We start from the raw sequence: 19,752 nt of genomic DNA on the forward strand, positions 1-19,752 counted from the left end.
TCAAAAAGGAAAAGTGGAGAAGTCCAATATAGTTACTTCGGAGGCGGTGGATAGCACAATGGATGTGCTTCAGGAGCTATAAACACTGCAGCAAATTATAAAAAACTTTAGAATTTGTTTTCTTTGTTAAGATACTTTACCTCAAGAACAATGGCAAGTCACCAAAGAGATTTTAGCAGGCAAAGTTACATAATCAAGGAGTGATTCTTATTATTCTCCTTTTCCCCTACCCTAGTCATCCAAAATCAGGAAGAGATGGTTTCCCTTGGTCTATTTTTGTTAGACAAAGGTAGTTTCAGTTTGGGTAGCATTTATTTATTTATTTATTTTTTTTTTGGCCAGTCCTGGGCCTTGGACTCAGGGCCTGAGCACTGTCCCTGGCTTCTTCCCGCTCAAGGCTAGCACTCTGCCACTTGAGCCACAGCGCCGCTTCTGGCCGTTTTCTGTATATGTGGTGCTGGGGAATCGAACCTAGGGCCTCGTGTATCCGAGGCAGGCACTCTTGCCACTAGGCTATATCCCCAGCCCAGCATTTTTTTTTAAGGATAATGAAAACAGTGTGTGTGTGTGTGTGTGTGTGTGTGTGTGTGTGTGTGTAAAGAGGATAGGTACAAAGTTGGAATGAATATATTTCTTGCACACATAATGCAAATTTTACTCACTAAATCAAACTTATCTTCAACTTGTCTTCTAACAACGCCTTTAAAAGGCAACCAAGAAAGTTCTCTCCTATAGATGATTTCTCTTTCTCTCTCTGTCTCTGTCTCTGTCTCTCTCTGTCTGTCTCTCTTCCTCTCTCTCTCTCTCTCTCTCTCTCTCTCTCTCTCTCTCTCTCTCTCTGTGTCCTGTAGCAGTTATAATGGGTTGGGGATTTCATTGCTACATATCAATACGGTACTCCCTCCATCACACTCCTTGTGCTCTCCCCTCTAAGAAACAGCTTCCCCAGCAAGTTTCTTTGATCCAGGTTCCTAGCTGTGACCAGTATCCAATACATTAACTTTTAAGAAAGCACCAAAAATCAACAAGCATAAAGAATCTGCAAAACTAGTTAATCACAAGAACACCTTCAACCCAAAGTGTCTCATTGCTGAATTCTGAAGGATGGAAGCCTACTACTTCTTGGAAGTATCCCCATGCTTCCTGTTTATCTGGAACATAGTCCAGACTCATGTTAACTTTTGGACTTTATTTGGTTTATTTTGAAATAGGATCTCACTACATAGTCCAGGCTGACCTGGAATTTGGAATCATACTGCCTTAGAAGGATTTATAGGCATACATTAACATATTAACTTTTAAGTAGCTCACCGGTTCTTTTCTGCTCAAGGACTGAATACTGGCTTATGGCAGCTCTCAAAAGTCAGATTGAAAGATCTGCTCTTTCAGAAGAATATGGCTCAAAAGGAAGTATGCCTGCCGAACAAGCTCAGTGTCCTGAGTTCAAGGCAACAGTACTGTCCCAAAAGCAGGGGGGCTGTTCTTTATAACTCATTTCTGACCTCCTGGAGCTTACCTACTACAGTTGATTTTCATGTAAGGTTTTTATAATCCCTTTGATATCTTTTTATGTGCCTTCGACTTAACTGGAAGTAACCTAATTACACACCAAAATTGCTATGAAGGAGTGTGAGTTGCCACGGTGTTTGTATATCTCCCCTGGAACTCATGGGTGAACATCTGGTCCTCAAAGCAGTAGTGTTGGAAAGTGGAACCTTGGGGAGGGACTGGGCCCTGACCACTAAACCCTCATAAATACATTACTCCTCGTATAGACTCATGGGTTATCATGGAAGCAGCTCTGTTATGTCTGCCCTTGGGCTCCCTGTGGTTCAGGCATGTGATGCTGTCCACCATGTTATGATGCAGCATGAGGTTCTCAACCCATTCAAGAAGATGCCAGTGCCATGTTCTTATACTGCCTAGGCTCTAGGATAATGAGTTAAATAAACATGGATTCTTTATCAACTACTCACTCTCAAGAACTTCGTTATAACAACAGAAAATGAACTAAGAATTATAGGCAAGAAAGTAAGTAACAGTGTTATTGTAGGTAGAGATACAGATTGGTAATGAATTGCAAAGGAGGAGAAGACAAAGATGACTGAGTAGAGAAAGAAGAGAAGGAAGAAGAGGATGCAGTGGAAGATAAATACAGCATATGAATAACAAGAAATTAAAGTGAATTTTAGATAGCTTCACTATCTGGTTTCTTTAAATCCTGCCCAACTTATTAGGCTATTCTTTTTCACTTACTACATAAAATTAGTATAGTCTATGGTTCCCAGGGTTCAGTAATGTTTACTTACTGTTACATATTACATAGAATATAAATTGACAATAAACTTTTTGTTGTTGTTGGGAGAGAAAAGTTCATTTAGTTTCATAGGAATAAATTCTGAAGATTGGTTGTACAGCATAGCAACTATCATTAAAGATAATGTATGCATAAAAGCACTATGAAAGTAGATTTTGAATGTTCTCATCTTCCCTCCAAAAAGACAAATGTTTGAGGCTAGATATGTTATAGTTAATATCATGTTCCACATGCCAAATGTGTACAAGTTTTTTTTGAAATATATTTTAATAATGCTGGAAGAAATTACCTCCCTGCAAATACTTGACTCTTACAAAAAATTGCTATGCTAAGGCTATCTCATTTTATTTTTACACTAATTCTTCATATGGGTAATTCTTCACATGAGTAATTAATAGACGACAATGTTTTAAACAACTGTCAACTTAAATATTATGCTTCGGTGTTTTTAAATTAGACTTTTTAAAAGTACATACTAATTTGACAAATGATCAAGTTCATCTGTGTACCACCCCAAACCATCTCTTTATAATTATGGATGTCTCATTGCCAGAATTTTGAGGCAAGATCTTACAGCCTGGAATAGAATTTAAAATAGAACCAACTGTCTTTAAAATTGATTCACTTCCCATTAGACAAAATAACTAAACTTTAGGAGCATTGGCTGAAACTATCTGGAAGAATCTAGCAAAGCAACATGATAGCCAAGGGTGTCTGCCTGAGTGGAAGTAGAATTACCAGAGAAGAGTCTATGATTTAGTTTAATGATTTTCTAAAAGGTCACACTGCCTGCTGTTTTCAACCTTTATTCTACTCCTGTTCGAAATGGTGCTACCAGTCAGGTCCTGTGTAACCACCAAAATCCTTAGGAGTGAATGCAATAGGGAGGCAGAAGAGGAGGAAGTGGTTTGGCTGAAGGATTTAAAGGATGCCAAGACCACTGTAAGCCAAGGAATGCTGACAGCTTCTAGAAGCTGGGAAAGTCAAGGAAACAAATTCTCCCTGAGCCTCAGAAAGGAATGCAGTCTTGCCAACAGCTGATATTAGCCCAGTGAGAGCCATTCTGGACTTTTGACCTCCAACTCTAAGATACATTTGTCTTGTTTGACACCACTTAATATGTGCTAAGTTTTTACAGCAGCCATAGGAAACAATCATAGCAAGCCGCAACATTTACCTAGTTTTTCCTGCTATGGCTAAAGGTTTAGCATATATATTTTAAACAAAGACAACTGAACTAATTAAGGCCAATTTGAACTCTGACTCCTAAGAAAATAATCAATTCTTAAATTTGTATATCATGCTTGCTGATATACAAGATTAAAATCTAGTTAACATTTTTGTCGATAAAAATAATTCAATGCATTGTAATATTCTGTTACTAGAATAAATATTAAAGCATTTTGGAAAACCAGTTTTAGCTTGAAAAAATTTTAAGGACAATACAACCAAGGTTCCTGATTTAAATTGGAGCTCTGCCATCTATGGAGTTGTGGTTGTTGTTTTGGCAAATTAACTTTGTTTTTTGGTTCTTTTTTCTTTTTGTTTATGTGGTACTGAGGAATTGAACCCAGGGCTTCATGTATATTAGGCAAGTACACTAGCACTGAGCCATATTCCCTGCCCGCAAATTAACTTCTTGAAGGTAGAGTTTTATACCTTAAAATGGGACATATTTACATACATGCAGATATATAGTATATGCATACAGTCATATATGCTTACATACACATGTATACTATATAGTACATACTGTAATACTATAATATGGTATGTATACATAAATATGTCTTTGTGTATATATGTACATACACATATAAGATCTATACAATAGATCCAAAGAAAACATCTAATGAGATAATTTAATGTGAAGTTCTTTGCACTAGGCTGTGTCCAGAATAACTAAGAGCTTTATATACTGTTGTTAGCTGCTATTAATACTTTAGCACTTTCAGACTTTTAAAGCTGCCCTAACAAAAGTAGAGCATGCAAAACCCTAGCTGTGTTGACGACCTGCACGTTTAATAATCAATCAGGTTTTATTTTCTTTCAACTTTAGTTTTTAAAGCCACAACAATAAAACCTTCTGTAAATAGCATCTCTCTTAACAACACTTAAACCTGACCAATAATTCCTTGAAGAGTAAAGATTCCTCTTTCATGGAAACAATTGTTCCAAGGGAATAACCTAGCTATGTAGATCCTATTAAACTTTTTCTCTCTGTCTCTGTCTCTGTCTCTGACTCTCTCCAAAGCAGGGCGGGGTGAAATCTCTGCTCAGGACCAAGCGAACTCCTCGTCCGCACCACCTGAGCATGCAATACCAGCTCCGCTTCTGTCCCCGGGCGGTGCTGGGTGAGCCCCGGCGGAGCGCAGAGCACCGAGCGAGCTCGGAGGCCGACCTGGGACTCGCCGCGCCCAGCGCGCTGCGGGAGCGGCGACTGCAGGTTGCTAAGCTTCGCCCAAGGCGCCCCTGCGCCCGCGTGCTAGCCCACCGCCCGTGCGCGCCCAGGCCCCTCTGGCAAAGGAGAAAGGGGTAATGGACACCCAAGGCCCAACCGTTCCAACTTCTGGGGGTATTCACCGCAGTCCGACCGCCTTCCCGGGTCCCCCGCCTCGCCCCGTCCGCATCGCGGCTCCCCGGGGCTCCGGAAGGGAAGGAGGCGTGTCCGGAGCGGGCGGGCGGGAGGGCGCGGTATAAAAGCGCTGGCGGAGCGGCGGCCGCGGCTTTATTCGCTGCCTCGCGCTGGGTCCGGGAGCGCCGCGGAGAGCACGGGGCCGTGGACAGGGCGCTGCGCTCGGAGCTACCCAATGCTTGGACTATCTGCCGCCGCCGCCGCTCGTGCAATATGCTGGAGCTCCAGAACAGCTAAACGGAGTCGCCACACCGTTGCCTGGGCTGGATCGCAGCGCTGCCTTTCCTTATGAAGAAGACACAAGTGAGTAAGGGCACGCCCGGGGGAAGCTATAAGTCTTTCCAATAAAATTTGCGCCCCGGGCAACGTCCCGGCAGCCGCGGGGCTGCGCCCGCCGGGTGAGCCACCGAGGGCGCGGGGGAGGCAGGCGTGGTGTGCAGTCCACGCCGGCCCGCCGGCTGAGCTGGGGAGAGGAGGGGGGGGAGTGTGCGTTGGGAGCCGGTGACAACTTTGGAACCGCTGCCCTTCAAGTTTGGAGCTGTCAGTTGGGGCTCTTTGGCCAGGGAGTTCTAAGTTATCGTGGGAAAAGCAGGTCTTTGTACGGGAGAAATCTTCTCGTGGATTCCAGGCGATTGTGAAACATGCCACCCTCTCTTGCTCCGGCACCCAGATTGATTCGTGCGGTCCCCAGGTGGGCGCGGGACGTAGTGCGGACGCGGGTAGCAGCTGCAGGAGCCCAGCCAAACCCGGGCTCTTTGAGGCTGCGCTCGGCGGGGCGGCGGGGGAAACTCCCCTAGCTGGGAAACTTGGCTTCCCTTAGGCGGGTGCCTAGTTTGTAGCTCTGGGTGGGCCCTCTCCGAGCTCTAGATGGAGTAACACCTCCACCGTGCATTCACACCGCCTTCCACTACCAAGAGACAAAAGTTCTTTCTGTTTTTTTTTGTGTTTTTTTTTTATATGTGCACCTGGAATGATAGTTATTGAGATAATACCCACTGTTACCAAATTGTGCCCATCTATAAAGCACCGTGGGTAAAGCACTCCTCCAGGGACACAATTAGATTCGTTTCTTCCTGGAAACAAGAAGCTGGCTTCTCATTTAGGAAGAGCCTCCCAGGTACCCCGCATGCACAGTTCTTTTCACCACCGGCGATGGTCGTGTCTTCTTTCTCACTTCTTCCTTTCAGAATGGGAATTGTTCTGTGTTATCTGCCCGGGTTTGGGAAGGCTGCCCTTACCGCCCATAGGTTCCACGGGGGATTGCAATCGCTGGTGGGATGGGGAATGGGGAGGGAGGAAAACTGAGGGTTTGTACAAATCGTCGGTTTAGAACGAAGGCATCCTGGTGTCTTGAAAAAAAAAAAAAGAAGAATGCTTTGAGGAATGACATCGGTGGCATTGTATTAGAAAGAACTAACTAGGCGTGGAGATGAAGAAATAAGAAAAATAAAAACCTTTCCATTCGTGTGTGGGGAAGGAATATTGCCTGGATTAAAAGTATTCTCTGTAGTCCTCTCCCAGACTGTGTGAGATCGGAAGTGCCCTGGAGGACCTGGCTCCACTCTTTGGAAGCAGGTTAGTTTTCAGGCGAGGCACCAGAGGGTCACCACACCTGGGCTCACCACAGTTCCCACACCAATATGAAAGATTCTTGCAACAAAGAAAAGTTGCATTGCGGTGGCTTGATCTGTACGTGCTTTCTGCTTTGCAGAATGATAAACAAGGGCGGGGAACTTATTCCTTTGTATAGTAGCATCTGCTGGAATGAGTAGTGGTGGAGAGATCTGGAGGAGGGGAGCCTTAGGTTCAGGAAGAGAGCCCAATACCTTGTTTAAACAAGAGAACTGGAGACAGATCAGGTTAAGGTCCAACACTCCAAAGCAGGGCAATGACTATCAAGCCACTCTTAGGGTCAATGAGTTGGATGATCCTTACACCCTCTGTGCAAAATGAATGTGAGCTTCTGTAATCTGCTTTCTCTCTTTGATTAAATGGCCATGTAAATAGGATTACATGGAATAATTCCATTGAAAACTAGAAAGAGGTCAGTCTAGCCTGAAACACTGTGGCTGTGGCATTAATGACTCAATGCTGCCGACCAGAGACATTTGAAGCAAGCGAAGTATTTTAGAAATGTGACCTGTGCAGACCAAGTTAAAGTGCAGGCCCTTTGAGACAGTTTGCTGATGTTAAAGGGGCTTACAGGCGAAAAAGGGCAGGCTCTTGTTGAATGAAGGCATTCATTGCTCAGGATCTAATGACCTTCAAGGTTTCCTTTAAGGATACTGCCAGCGATTCCACATTCCTGTCACTGCAAAATGAGGATCCTGGAAATAGCACCAAATCAATAAATTAATCCATGGTAATAAATGAAGGGATTAGATTTTCTTTCTAAACCAAAAGTTGCCAAGACATTTTCTGTGCAACTCTGGATGGATGGAGATAGTACAAAGACATTGGACTCTAAGAAGTAGAATTCAGTGTGTGTTTTAAAATTCTTATTTTAAATATAATATTGTCTATGCCAGGGAGGAATAGCTACTGTTCAATCATTCACATATTCCCCTCTAAACGTGACCTAAATCTCAGAGAGTCATTATAAGCCAAGGGGTTCAATATGCTTATCACATATGTAAGAAAAAAATGTAATAATAATATTTTAAAGAATTTTAATTTGAATATCACAGCTCTCCAAAAATTATGGGAACACTGTCATTCTGGCCTTTCAATCAAGCTAAATAAGTGTGAAAATTCCATCAACAGCCACTTGGGGCTTGGTGAATGGTTGTTTCATTTACTTAGCATATGTGATAGACTTCAGAATTTGGAAAACAATTACCAGGCAATAATCATGAGGAGCAATGTGACTGCATATTTTGTTGTAAGTCTGAAGAAATGAAAGTATTTTGCATCTTTTAAAAATATTTCTCTTTGCATATTGTGTGATTTTACTTTCTAAAGAACTGTGCCTTTGGCTTAGAAAAAGTATGCCTTTCATTGTATACCCTTTTGTTTAAAAATACACAGTACTCTGATATAGAAATAACAATTGGGACACCATGTTTTGGCATCAGCGAATATTTGATTCAAAATGCAGTCAGCTACTTATACTCAAGGCCATAGTTACTAATATGTGAGTTTCTGTATAGGTTTCATGATCCTGGTCAGTTTCTGAAAATTCATCTTATGAATTTAGAAAAGGCCATTTTATGTACACTGATGCTTTCAAGGAAAAAGCAAATAGAATATTTTGCTTTCACTGTTCCAAAGAGAATGCCATTTTCTTTTTTCATCTAAGAATTTGGTCACATAGGCAATGATATAAGTCTACTTTGTAGAAAAAAAATCAACATATTCATGAAAAGAGCCTTTTAAAGTCTTGTCCTTAAGATCACTCACTTTGAAATGTGTGCCTCGATTCATCCTAATTTATGTAGCTTTTAAATGATAGATTCTGCCAACACTTTACAATTCAAGTGCTAAGTCAATTACATTTAACATAAAACAAGGAAAATAACCATATGGAAATCTGAAAGTCTGCCAAACCAATTAAAATTGCTAAATTTTATTTATGTCTAATGGTAGATAGCAAGATCTGTAGATGGCAAGTTGTGAGTAACATTTGTTCTTTAATGATAGGTAGGTGATTGAAATTTTACCACCACTTTAAATAGCTTGAAAGACAACCTCTGCTCAAATACCTTGTATTTCACTCTTGGTGATTTCTTGCATTTTCCTTTCCCTTTCCTTTTTGGGAGAGCACTAAGGTATGGCTAGTGGAAGGATTCTAGACTTCAATCTCTAAAGACTTTTATTCCAATACCAGTTTTACTACTTGTGAAGCAAATGACCTTTTTAGCAAATGGTTCCACTTTTTAAGATTTCTGTTATATATATTTATATTTATATTTATTATCGAACTGAATTACAGAGAGATTAAAGTTTCATACATTAGGCATTGGATACATTTCTTGTACTGTTTGTTACCTCGTCCCTCATTCCCCCCTCCCCCCTCCCCCTTTCCCTCCCCCCGCCATGAGTTGTTCAGTTGTTCAGTTCATTTTCACCAAAGAGTTTGTAAGTATTGATTTGTAGTTGTTTGTCTTTTTTTTTTACCCTGTGTCTCTTGATTTTGGTATTCCCTTCCAATTTCCTAGTTCTAATACCCGTATACCCGGTTTCCAATATGCTCAGATAAGATACAGAGATAGTGTAGGTACAACCACAGGAAGGTGATACAGGAATATCATCAATAATAGAGGCTACAGTTACATATGGCACATTGAAAGTAGTTACAACTGTGATATAACAATCGTTTCCATAACATGGAGTTCATTTCACTTAGCACTATCTTATGTGTTCATAAGGGTATAGCTATTGGTTTCCTGTGATCTTTGCTGTGACTTGCCTAAACCTGTACTAATTATTCCCTATAAGGAAGACCATATAGTCCATGTTTCTTTGGATTTCTGTTTTATGATCTGTATGATGTTTATAAAATAGTTGCAAAGATTTTTCTCAGATGATAGTAGTGAGGACTGAAAGGTATTTTATGTAACACTCTGGCCTAACACAATGGTTTCCTTTGGTACAGTCTGAGTTTATTTGCTCCTGAGAAGAGAGATTATCTACCCATTCACTTTTGTAAGGCAGAGAAAAGCTGAGCTATTTCAAGTAAATGATGTTCCATGAGCAAAGCAAGAGCCCAAGTGTTTTTGAAATCAGGATCCATCCATCCTCATGTAGTCTGATACATAATTATTGTCAATAGTACATGTTCAATTAGAAATGTGCAGAGACAAAAGGTGATATTGTAGGCATTAGTGATGTGAAGTTAACTTTGAAAAGTGAAAATGAACAAGACAATTGGTATAGGAAACAGAAACAGAAAACGGACATCTTGTCTCTGTCTTAGCTTCCTATTTCTACATTTGCTTTCTAAGTTCTTTATGAGCACTAGTGATGGTTTATTTTAGAGTGACAGGACTTGGTCAGCTTCTTCTCCCTCATGTCTTCACACTTGCTTTTCTGAGTGAGGCCATACATTCATTTCTGCAGGGTGTCTTGTCTCTACCAAGCAACATGCAGTGACATTTTGGTTTTTTTATTATCCAAGTTTAAGGCTGTTTTTCCTCTTCTTCTCAATTACCTTAATGTTCCCTTTGTAAATCAGAATAAGGCATTTGGATATAAATCTCTAAGCAGTGATCTTTTCATCTTTTCTAGTACATGAATCATGAGCAACTGCAGAAATTCTGCTTTTGGTCTTAGTCACCTGTGGAGTCAGAAAATTTATAAAAACAAATTGAGGACACTAAGATACTTTTATAATGTGCCGATTTCAGAGTTGTTTTGTATGGACTTTGTTTCATGGAAACCATTGAGTAGAGATTTCTGATTTACAGGTGGCAGCAAGGTGTGTGTGTGCTTTTTCTCTTAATTTGGAGCATTCTAAATACTGTTTACAGGGAGGCTGAGTTTGCAAGGGTTGTCATTATCCTATCCCTACCTATTTCTGTTGGTCCAGAAAAGAACATGGATTTTCTTGTAATTAGTCCTCTTGCTTCTTTTTTTTTTTTAATCACAATGTGTGTCATCAGAAAGAAAGCTATTCCTGATGTGGCTCTGGTTGTGGCCTTTGGTTACATCTTACTGCTTTTCTAGGCTGCCACATTGGCTTGGGTATTTGGCAACTTGAGTTCTTTCATTAACCTGGATACTGACTTGTATGACTTTGGGAAATTATTTGGACCTCCTTGAATCTATTGCTCAGTAAAGAAATAAGAAAAGCAGGACTGGGTGACTTGTAAATGTCTGTCAGTTCTAACATTCTTTCTTTCTAAAAATGTTAAGGCCAGATGAATGAACATTGGATTTTTCTTTATTTTTTTGAAAGAGAGATGGTCTTATGATGGAACCAAGGCTTATTTTGAACTCAAAATCTTGTTCTTCTGCTTCAGTCTCCCCAGAGCTGGATTTACAGACGTGAATCCCCATGTGCCCTAAGCTTCCTTTAGTTTTGAGATTTATGTGGCCATTGCTTTAGTATGAATGCATATTTTCACCATTGTTTTATGATTCTAACCAGCCAATGGGGGGAAACCAAGATGATTTAAATTTACACTGTTCCACTTTTCACTATTTTACCAGCTGCTTGTTATTTTTCTGTAAAAGAATGGTATTTATAGCTGGGTGCCAGTGGCTCATCCCTGTAATCCGAGTTACTCATAATGCTGAGATCTGAAGATGGTGGTTCAAAGCCAGTCCATGAAGGAGAGTTTTTGACTCTTATCTCCAATTAACCAGCAAAAACCCAGAAATAGTCCTGTGGCTCACTGTGATAGAGAGCTAGCCTTGATTGAAAGAGCCTAGGCCCTGAGTTCAAGCTCCACAACTGACAAAAAAACAAAATGGTATTTATACCCAGCTGCCAGTGTCTCATACCTGTTATTCTAGCTACTCAGAAGGCTGAGATGAGAAGATTGTGGTTCAAAGCCAGCCTGGGCAGGAAAATCCTTGAGACTCTTATTTCTAATTAACCACCAGAAAATTGGAAGTGGTGCTGTGGCTCAAAGCGATAGCCTTGAGCAAACGAGCTCAGAGACAGTGCCCAGGCCCTTCCAGACCCATCACACACACACACACACACACACACACACACACACACACACACACACACAATTGTTCTTATACTGGAAGAAGCCCTTAACTTTTGCTCTCCTAATATAAGTTCTGTGAGTGGGGAAAAGTCCTAAGACGAAGGAGATAGCTTCAAGAGATGAGTTTATACAAGGTAATGCTTCTTTGTTTTCTCTGCCCCTGAAGTCTCCAACACATTTGTTCATGAGATTACAATGAGTAAAGAAACCCAGAAATCTGAAGTTGTGGTAGAAAGATCAGTAAGAATGGAATAAAACAGTTCCGAACTTGGTGCTACTACATACAGCCTGACAGGTGTGCGACCTTGAGCTGGTCACTGAATCCTAGCTGTTGAGTCATACTCATGTTCTATTCCTGAGAAGACAGTGAAGATGAGAGGCAGTAGCTGGAGTCAGCAGCTGGAAAGAGGAAGGAATAGTTCCTATGCTTCACACCTTGTCAAATCTCTGCTTACCTTGGCTTTTGCCAGGCTCTAGGACCAAACGTTGGAAGATCGCGTGCCCACCTCTCATCCTCAGCTGAGAGGGGCAGCTAGCCTGGAGGCCAGCAGCAGCCTTTCCTGGTGTCAGAGGCCATGCTGTCCTTTCCTTATGTTGACGTGACAATATCCACAGACCAGCTGGACCTTCCCTCAGCCTAGAAACCACACATTCCGCCAAAAGTTGAGCCATGGAAACCACAATAATATTCTTTTCAAAGTGCTAGCCAAATATTGCTCACCGCTCCTTAAAGCAAAGTTTAGAATTGAAACAATACTCCAGCCCTATACTACTGACTCTTACTCCTCCCTCCCACTCCATATCAGTAATGAGCATTTGGTTCCCGGGATGCAGGAATTCTACATTGTACACTTGTAGTTAGCTGTGGCCTTAAGGCTTTTTACGGCTGTGAATTAGAGCATGGTTGTGTTTGGGAGAGGGATGAGGTGGCTTTCTCTGTGCTCCTAGCACTTAGCTGAAATATCCTCCCCAGTTGCCTTGCAAACAATGTCTTTGCTCTCTAAGGGTGTGAAAAGATGACAGTAGACCCTGTCAGCCCCTGTATTCCCTTGACAAAGCTAGTTTGGACATCTCTGCAAAAAGGGCATGGTCAGTGCAGGATTGTGTGCCTATGTGAACCTGGGAGGAGAGGGCACCCTGCATGGGTGGGGAGGAGGCTTTGTATTTTGCCTTGTAAATGCATTTGTGTGTTGTCTTTCCAGCAACAGAAGTTCATCTTTAGAACAAAAGCCTTGTGGCTGCTTCTAACTCATGCCTCTTTTTTACCTCGATGTAAAATCCCTGAAGCAAATGACCTTTCCATTTCAGTGCCTTTACGGAACTCCAGGGCTCAGTCACATCTCATCATTGGCTGTTTCCTCTAAATGTGTCTTTATGTGTTCATGCAGCAGCTTGTCTCTGTGTCACCACTGAATAGTGGCTGACTTTTTGTGAAGAAACCTCTAGGGGCTCCCCTGTGCTAAATGAGTTTTCTGCTGTGTGGGATCCCTTTCTCCATGCTCCCCTAAATAACTGCTTCCTGACAGTGCACCAGTTCCTTGATTTCTAAGATCACTGCAGAGAGCATCACTCTCCATGTGGGTATCCTGACTGTTAAAGTTGATATTCACTACAGAACGTTTGGTGGAAAAGCACAGAGAAGGAAAGGTAGCAATGTTCTCATCTTAAATGGTTTCTAATGTGATCTAGAAATCCTAAGGCCTGTAAAAACAAACCTGAGCAATCATGCAAAGAATCATTATTTATGCTTCAGTGTAAATGGGCAATTTAACATTTCTAAAATAGAAGACATATCAGGGGTTTCCATTTTTTATGTTTATTTTTAATTTTTGCCAGTCCTAGGACTTGAACTCAGGCCCTGGGCACTGTCTCTGAGCTGCTTCTGCTCAAGGCTAGTGCTCTACTTCTTGAACCATAGCACACTTCTGTCTTTTTTGGAATGTTTGTTGGAAGTAAGAATCTCAAAGACTTTTCTGCTCAGGCTGGCCTTGAACCATGATCCATAGTTCTCAGCCTCCTGCATAACTAGGATTACCGGAGTGAGCCTCAGCACCTGACAGGGAATTCCGTTTTTTATGATCAACTGAAACCTCTGTGATTCCTTAGTCCAGATATCTGGTGGTTTAGAGAGGTGCTGTGTTCTGTAGCTCCTACCGAGAGATTGTCAGGCATCCCAACACTTATGTCTTTCTGCTCTTCCTTAAAAAGATAAGTTAGCACAAGACAGGGGGATGGCTGATGCTTTTGGCTTCTCTTCCAGGCAGTTTGCAATGGAATGGAAATACAGGGTTGACAAAGAGGTTAGAAACAGCCTGGTGCCCGTGACTCCTGCCTGTAATTCTAACTGCTTTGGAGGCTGAGATCTGAGATCCCACTTCAAAGCCATCCTGGTCAGTGAAGTCCATGAGACTCTTATCTCCAGTTAACCACCAGAAAATCAGAAGTGGTGCTGTGGTAGAACACTAACCTTGAGCTGAAGAGCTCAAAGACAGAGCCCAGAGTCCAAGCTCCGTGACTGACAAAATAAAAAGAGGTTGAAAACATCCATGATTAATGAAGCAAGGTTATTAGTATAACATTTGGATGAAATTAACTATGTGAAGATATAGCAAATTACAAAATAAGATTTATATAGTATATTGCTTTGGTAACAAATCATAAAAGTTTTGTTTTGCGTGTGTGTGTGTGTGTGTGTGTGTGTGTGTGTGTGTGTGTGTTTTAAACTGTACTTGAGTTTTGAACTTAGGGCCTTGCACTTGCTAGACAGGTACCTTGCCACTTGAGCTATGCCATTAGTCCAAAACATATTTTTTTTCAAAGAAATCTTTAACTCCTTCCCAGGGAAGTGATTAAAATCTGTAGTACATGCTTATGATGTGGTGTCAAAGCCAGCATAATCTATGTCTTAACAATGCTTAGAAAATAATGGATCTGGCACTGGTGGCTCAAGCCCATAATCCTAGCTACACAGGAGGCTAAGATGGGATGATCATGGTCTGAAGTGCACCTGGGAAGGAAAGTCCATGAGACACTTCTCATCCATTAAGTAGGAAGTATAGGTGTGGATCAAGTGGTAGAAAACTTCAGTGAAAAGCTCAAGACAGTGCCTACACCCTGAGCTCAGGCTCCAGTACTCTCTCTCTCTCTCTTTCTCTCTCTCTCTCACACACACACATACAAACATGCACACCTATACACACATACACACAATTCTTCCCACCCCACTTTGTCCATGTGTGTGTATGTGAGAGAGAGAAAGAGAGGGAGAGAGGGAAAGGAGAGAGAGAGAGAGAGAGAGAGAGAGAGAGAGAGAGAGATGCTCGGAATTGAACTTAGGGCCTTGCAAATATTATTCACATGCTCTACCATTGAACTGTCTTCTCAGCCTTGGATTGCTTCCTTTCCATTCAAATCATGAGTTTTAAAAGAAAATTATGTTAGGGCATTGAGCCAGATTGATTTATGTATATTCACATTTAACTTGAAATTTTCAATTTTAAAATTAGCAAAAGCTTCTTATAACAATGCACTTTTAAAGCTAATGTTTATAATATGAAGTCTTGTTCTAAGTCCTTAGCATTTACATATTTATTTACATTTAAAAACATTAAACCACCAGACTTAAATTTAGAGCTAATTTGACCACTTAATGTTTATACTTCTCTATAAATGTCACATATAAATAATTCAACTTGAATGAAATTTGCTGTAATGCATGTCAAGTGTTTGACATTTAAATTTGCAGCTATTTTAAAGTTTCCATCATTGTTTTATAAAATCAAACTAAAATTATTCCAAAATAGCATTTAGTAGAAAGCAGCTCCAGGATGATTAATTCATTAAGCTTTTCTTGTGGGGGGGGGGTAGTATTTTTTAATCCCATCTCAAAGATGAGAAAACTAAGATAAAATTTTCCCTATGTCAAGTCCAGATGTTTATGGCCAAGTTGTCACCCAAAGAGCTGGTATAGCAGTGTATTACCATGGCTTGTTCAGTATGCAGAAGTACACATTCTGTTTATAAGACCACTAAGTAAAAATGAAATGCAATTTACATGGTGAAAGAGTTGCCAATAATAGGACTTGGACAAGAAAATTTTCATTTCAGTTGCCTAGCAGAGCAGATACCCAGCAGATACACATGGGATATTGTGAAATCAACACACACTTGATTCTGTTATGAGCTATGGATTTATTTTTTTTGCAAGCTTTTCTTCTTTTAAACAGCAGAATTTAACAACTACCTAGTCTATTGCATATGCAAATGTATTCCATTGAAGACTGCAAAGGTTATTTAATTTGCCATCTTCAGCATTAATTTTCAGTAAATATGTAACTCATTTATTACTCAGGTCATATGAGTGGAGAGAAAATGTTGTACAGTGTTACAGATGAAATATCATACTGACTTTCCCTCTTGCTAGCTGTATGTTCAGTACATTTTCCTTTTTGAACTTCTCTCTTCAGATCTTTAAAATGGGCAGAGGAGTAAGTTTCTATTGATAGGCACTGGTGTAATGGGGTAGACTGTCAAATGTCACAGCCATTGGCAATTAGTAGACAACAATTTCTTTGCTAGAATAACAAACCACAGAAAACTAACTGCAAATATCTATGCTGTAAAATATCAATTCATTGTTAGTCATTCCTGACTTTGAATGTAAGGCTTGACTGCACAGATTAATAAAAGTAATCCTCACAGACTAATAGCTTAATGAATAATTTAAACTAATAGTTAAACTAATAGTTTAACCTGATTTTTTGTTATGTACGTTCTTTAATACCATCTTAGTAAGTCAAAAAATGTTTCGTCCAAAAAAATCCTTTTTCCAATTTTGTCTTCATCTTTTTGCACTTTAAAGGAGAAGGACCATTTATGCAAAATAGGCAAAAGACAAGCTATTTAAAAAAGAAGTGAACGAGTAACTTGTTGAATAAACAAATCAGAAAATCAAGATAATTTCTTTATTGCTTATTTAGTATTACTGAGTTTATCTGTTGATTTCTAATCAAGAGTGGAACACTGTATCACAGACCATACAGGTTTATCTGACCTAATTCTAGCAAAAAATATTGTGAATTATGTATTATCACGACATGCTTTTATTCTGTTCATCTTTTTTTAATTAGTAAGGAAACTAAAGTTCAGAGAGATTAAGAAGAGTTGCCCATAAGTGAAAAAAAAAAAGAATTCAAGGAAGTTGAACAGCTTAGATTTAAAGCCAAGCCTGTTAGTTAATGCAATATGATATTCCCCTATTTACACACATGCATATACATACAACCCCTGCGGTACTCAGGGTCTTGAAAGTCTTCCAGAGGGCTTTATGTGAAAGGCTTTACTCCTAGTTGGTAACACTATTGGAAGTGTAGAGGGAGATTGGTTCATTGGGGGTATGTCTATATAGGGAATATTGGTGCCCAGCCCCTCTTTTTCCTTTCTCATTTTGCTTCCTAACCATCATGAGATAAAACGGATTCCTTTGCTACATGCTGCCACCTCCTTGTACAGCAGTATGTCACCCCAGGTTCAGAGCAATGGTACCAAGCAACCATGAACTTTGCCCTCTGACACTATGAGCTGAAACCTTCCTTAGAACTTGGTTAGCTCAGGTGTTTTGTCACAGTGATTCGAAGCTCATTCAACCCCTGATGCAGCAGCTCCTTCCTATCCCTCCGTCTCCCTGCTATTTACTTTTCAGATGAAGTCTAGTTTTCTGGCTGACCAGTCCTAAAAGTTCAGTTTTTCATATTTCAGCTTCGTAAATAGCTAGGATCATAGGCATGAACCACTGGTACCCAGCGAGAAAGCCAGTAATCATATCTTTATGACTAAATCTAGGTTTTAAATCCACAAGCCATTTATGGATGGTCTTTGTTTAATAGTTTCTTATCCATCCAATTGCTTTCATAGTGAAAAATTATTTTGTGTATTAGTGTTACAATTTTTTTTTTTTTTTAGCAAATGACTGTTGGAGCATCTTTACCACCAGCAGCATTTTGAAACTTTCTCATTAGCAGCACAATGTGATGCAACATGGACACAGGCTCAGATAACCAGGCTTCAGGGAGATGGTCTACTTTGATTCACCAAGCATACAACATCTGTGTGTCCATTTTCTCATCTGCCAGATAGGGTGAACAATTGTACACAATTGTACATTTCTCAAATATGGTTAGGTAGGTGAAATGATGTAATCCACATGTGTACACACACACACACACACGCACACATACACACACAGAGTTCAGCTTGACACAAGGAAAGTACTAAATCAATCTCTAAAGCTATTATTAACATGAAACAAATTATAGTGGTATGTTTCCCAATAGTGATGATTCCTTCTTAAAGACCATGACTTGAATTGCAAACTCTCTGTTGTGAGAGTGAAAGGGAGAGATGGAATACTCTTTCCAAATAATCCTATCTACAAATTCCCATTAGTCCTCAATACTTAAGTGTTTTATTTTAACAAAAGCCGGTTGAAGTGTTCATAATTATAATCTTAAAAGAGTCTGCCTGAGGCACAGTTACTTTCTGTCATGTGCCCAAGGTCAAAGAGCTAATCAGTGGTGGGACTAGCTCATGAACAAGGAGTCTGACTATTGAGCCCCCATTCTACCATGCCTGGAATTGGGAAGGACAGAACATAGGTTCTTTCTACATTGTTTTTCAGTGATTGTTCCTGTAGTTCTTCTATCTGGTAGATGCATATCTATCTTTCTTTCTTTCTTTCTTTCTTTCTTTCTTTCTTTCTTTCTTTCTTTCTTTCTTTCTTTCTTTCTTTCTTCTTTCTTCCTTCCTTCCTTCCTTCATTCCTTCCTTCTTTCCTTCCTTCCTTCCTTCCTTCCTTCCTTCCTTCCTTCCTTCCTTCCTTCCTTCCTTCCTTCCTTCCTTCCTTTCTTTCTTTCTTTCTTTCTTTCTTTCTTTCTTTCTTTCTTTCTTTCTTTCTTTCTTTCTTTCTTTCTTCCTTCCTTCCTCCCTCCCTCCCTCTCTCTCTTTCTCTCCTTCTCTCCCTTTCCCTCTCTCGTTCCCTTGTTCTCTTTCTTTTTGCCATGCAAAGAAATCCAGCTAATTTTGGAGGAAGAATGAGAATAGCATAGCTTTTGTGTCAAAAAGTACCTAGATTTAACCTCTGGCTTTTGACTCTAGCAAGTGATGGGATCTTAGGCAATGTATTTAACTTTACTTAACCTTTCCTTAACCTCCCTCCATGTTTCCTGCTATACTGTTAGCCACCAAATTATGTTGTGAAAAGAGTTTGACTTCCTGGCTACATATAGACTAGAAAGAAACACTAGCCTTTGTGTTAGAATGAAGCCTAAACCCTAGCTCTATTCTTCATCAGGCCTGTGGTCTGTGATGTATTTTGTTTTTCTAGGCCTCTCTATCCTCATCTGAATAAGGGGCAGTAAGTATAGTAGTTCACAGTTGGTAGAAAATGGGATTAATGAGTTAATATAAGGAAATAGGTAATTGATTAAAATGCTCAATAAATGTTAACTTCTGTCATCTTCAAGAGGTGGCTTGTGTTGGCAAATAGATCAACATGCCTTAGTCTATCTGCTTTGAATGAGTTTATTCCATTTGTAGAATAAGTGACAATCATATAAAGGCTGTTCTCTCTGAGAAGCAAAGCAAGGTGATGGAGACATGGGAGGCAAGTTGGGCAGAGGTGCTGATGAATAGTTGGGCTACCTCAGAAGTGAGTCGTTGTGTGAATCAGGAGAGACAGTAATGAGCAGTGCAGTACCCTACAAATGGTACTGTCCAATTCAGGGCCTAGGGCCATTGTTTTCTAAGCCCAGAATGACACATTTTAAACTCAAAGTATTTGAAACCATGATGTTTATGAGTGTCTTCCAAAATGGGTCTACAACTACCTTTGGTATAGTATGATTGTTAATAGCTTCCCAGATTCACAGAGTTGGAGATCTCTCTTCAAACCGTGTCATTTTTTTTACTTAATTCTTCTACTACTCTGATTTTCTCATTTATACTTTTGAGCATTAAATGAGCAAATGTATGATAAGGGCCAGTGTTCTGATAGATATCAGAAAACCTATGCCAGTGTTTATTGCATGAAAGAAATGTATTTTTTTTCAATTCCAGGGTGGTATTTTTAATTTGAGTATTAATTT

At 40.1% G+C, this 19,752-nt stretch overlaps 1 protein-coding gene across 4 annotated transcripts in view; it reads left to right on the forward strand.

The window, feature by feature from the left end:
- Positions 1 to 5,046: 5,046 nt before the first annotated feature.
- The window catches only part of Kitlg (KIT ligand), a 102,990-nt gene continuing 88,284 nt past the window's right edge, over positions 5,047 to 19,752 (forward strand). For 2 of the 4 annotated variants that reach the window (XM_048358541.1, XM_048358532.1), the window contains exon 1: positions 5,059 to 5,255. In XM_048358541.1, coding sequence (XP_048214498.1) covers positions 5,241 to 5,255 — 15 coding nt within the window. In that variant the 5' untranslated portion in view covers positions 5,059 to 5,240. Of the gene's footprint in view, positions 5,256 to 19,752 lie in introns of all 4 variants that reach the window. The other 2 variants (XM_048358522.1, XM_048358552.1) reach the window with 2 other exon arrangements.

The sequence above is a fragment of the Perognathus longimembris genome, chromosome 1, assembly GCF_023159225.1.
Source record: "Perognathus longimembris pacificus isolate PPM17 chromosome 1, ASM2315922v1, whole genome shotgun sequence".
In the NCBI taxonomy this organism is placed as follows: Eukaryota; Metazoa; Chordata; class Mammalia; order Rodentia; family Heteromyidae; genus Perognathus; species Perognathus longimembris.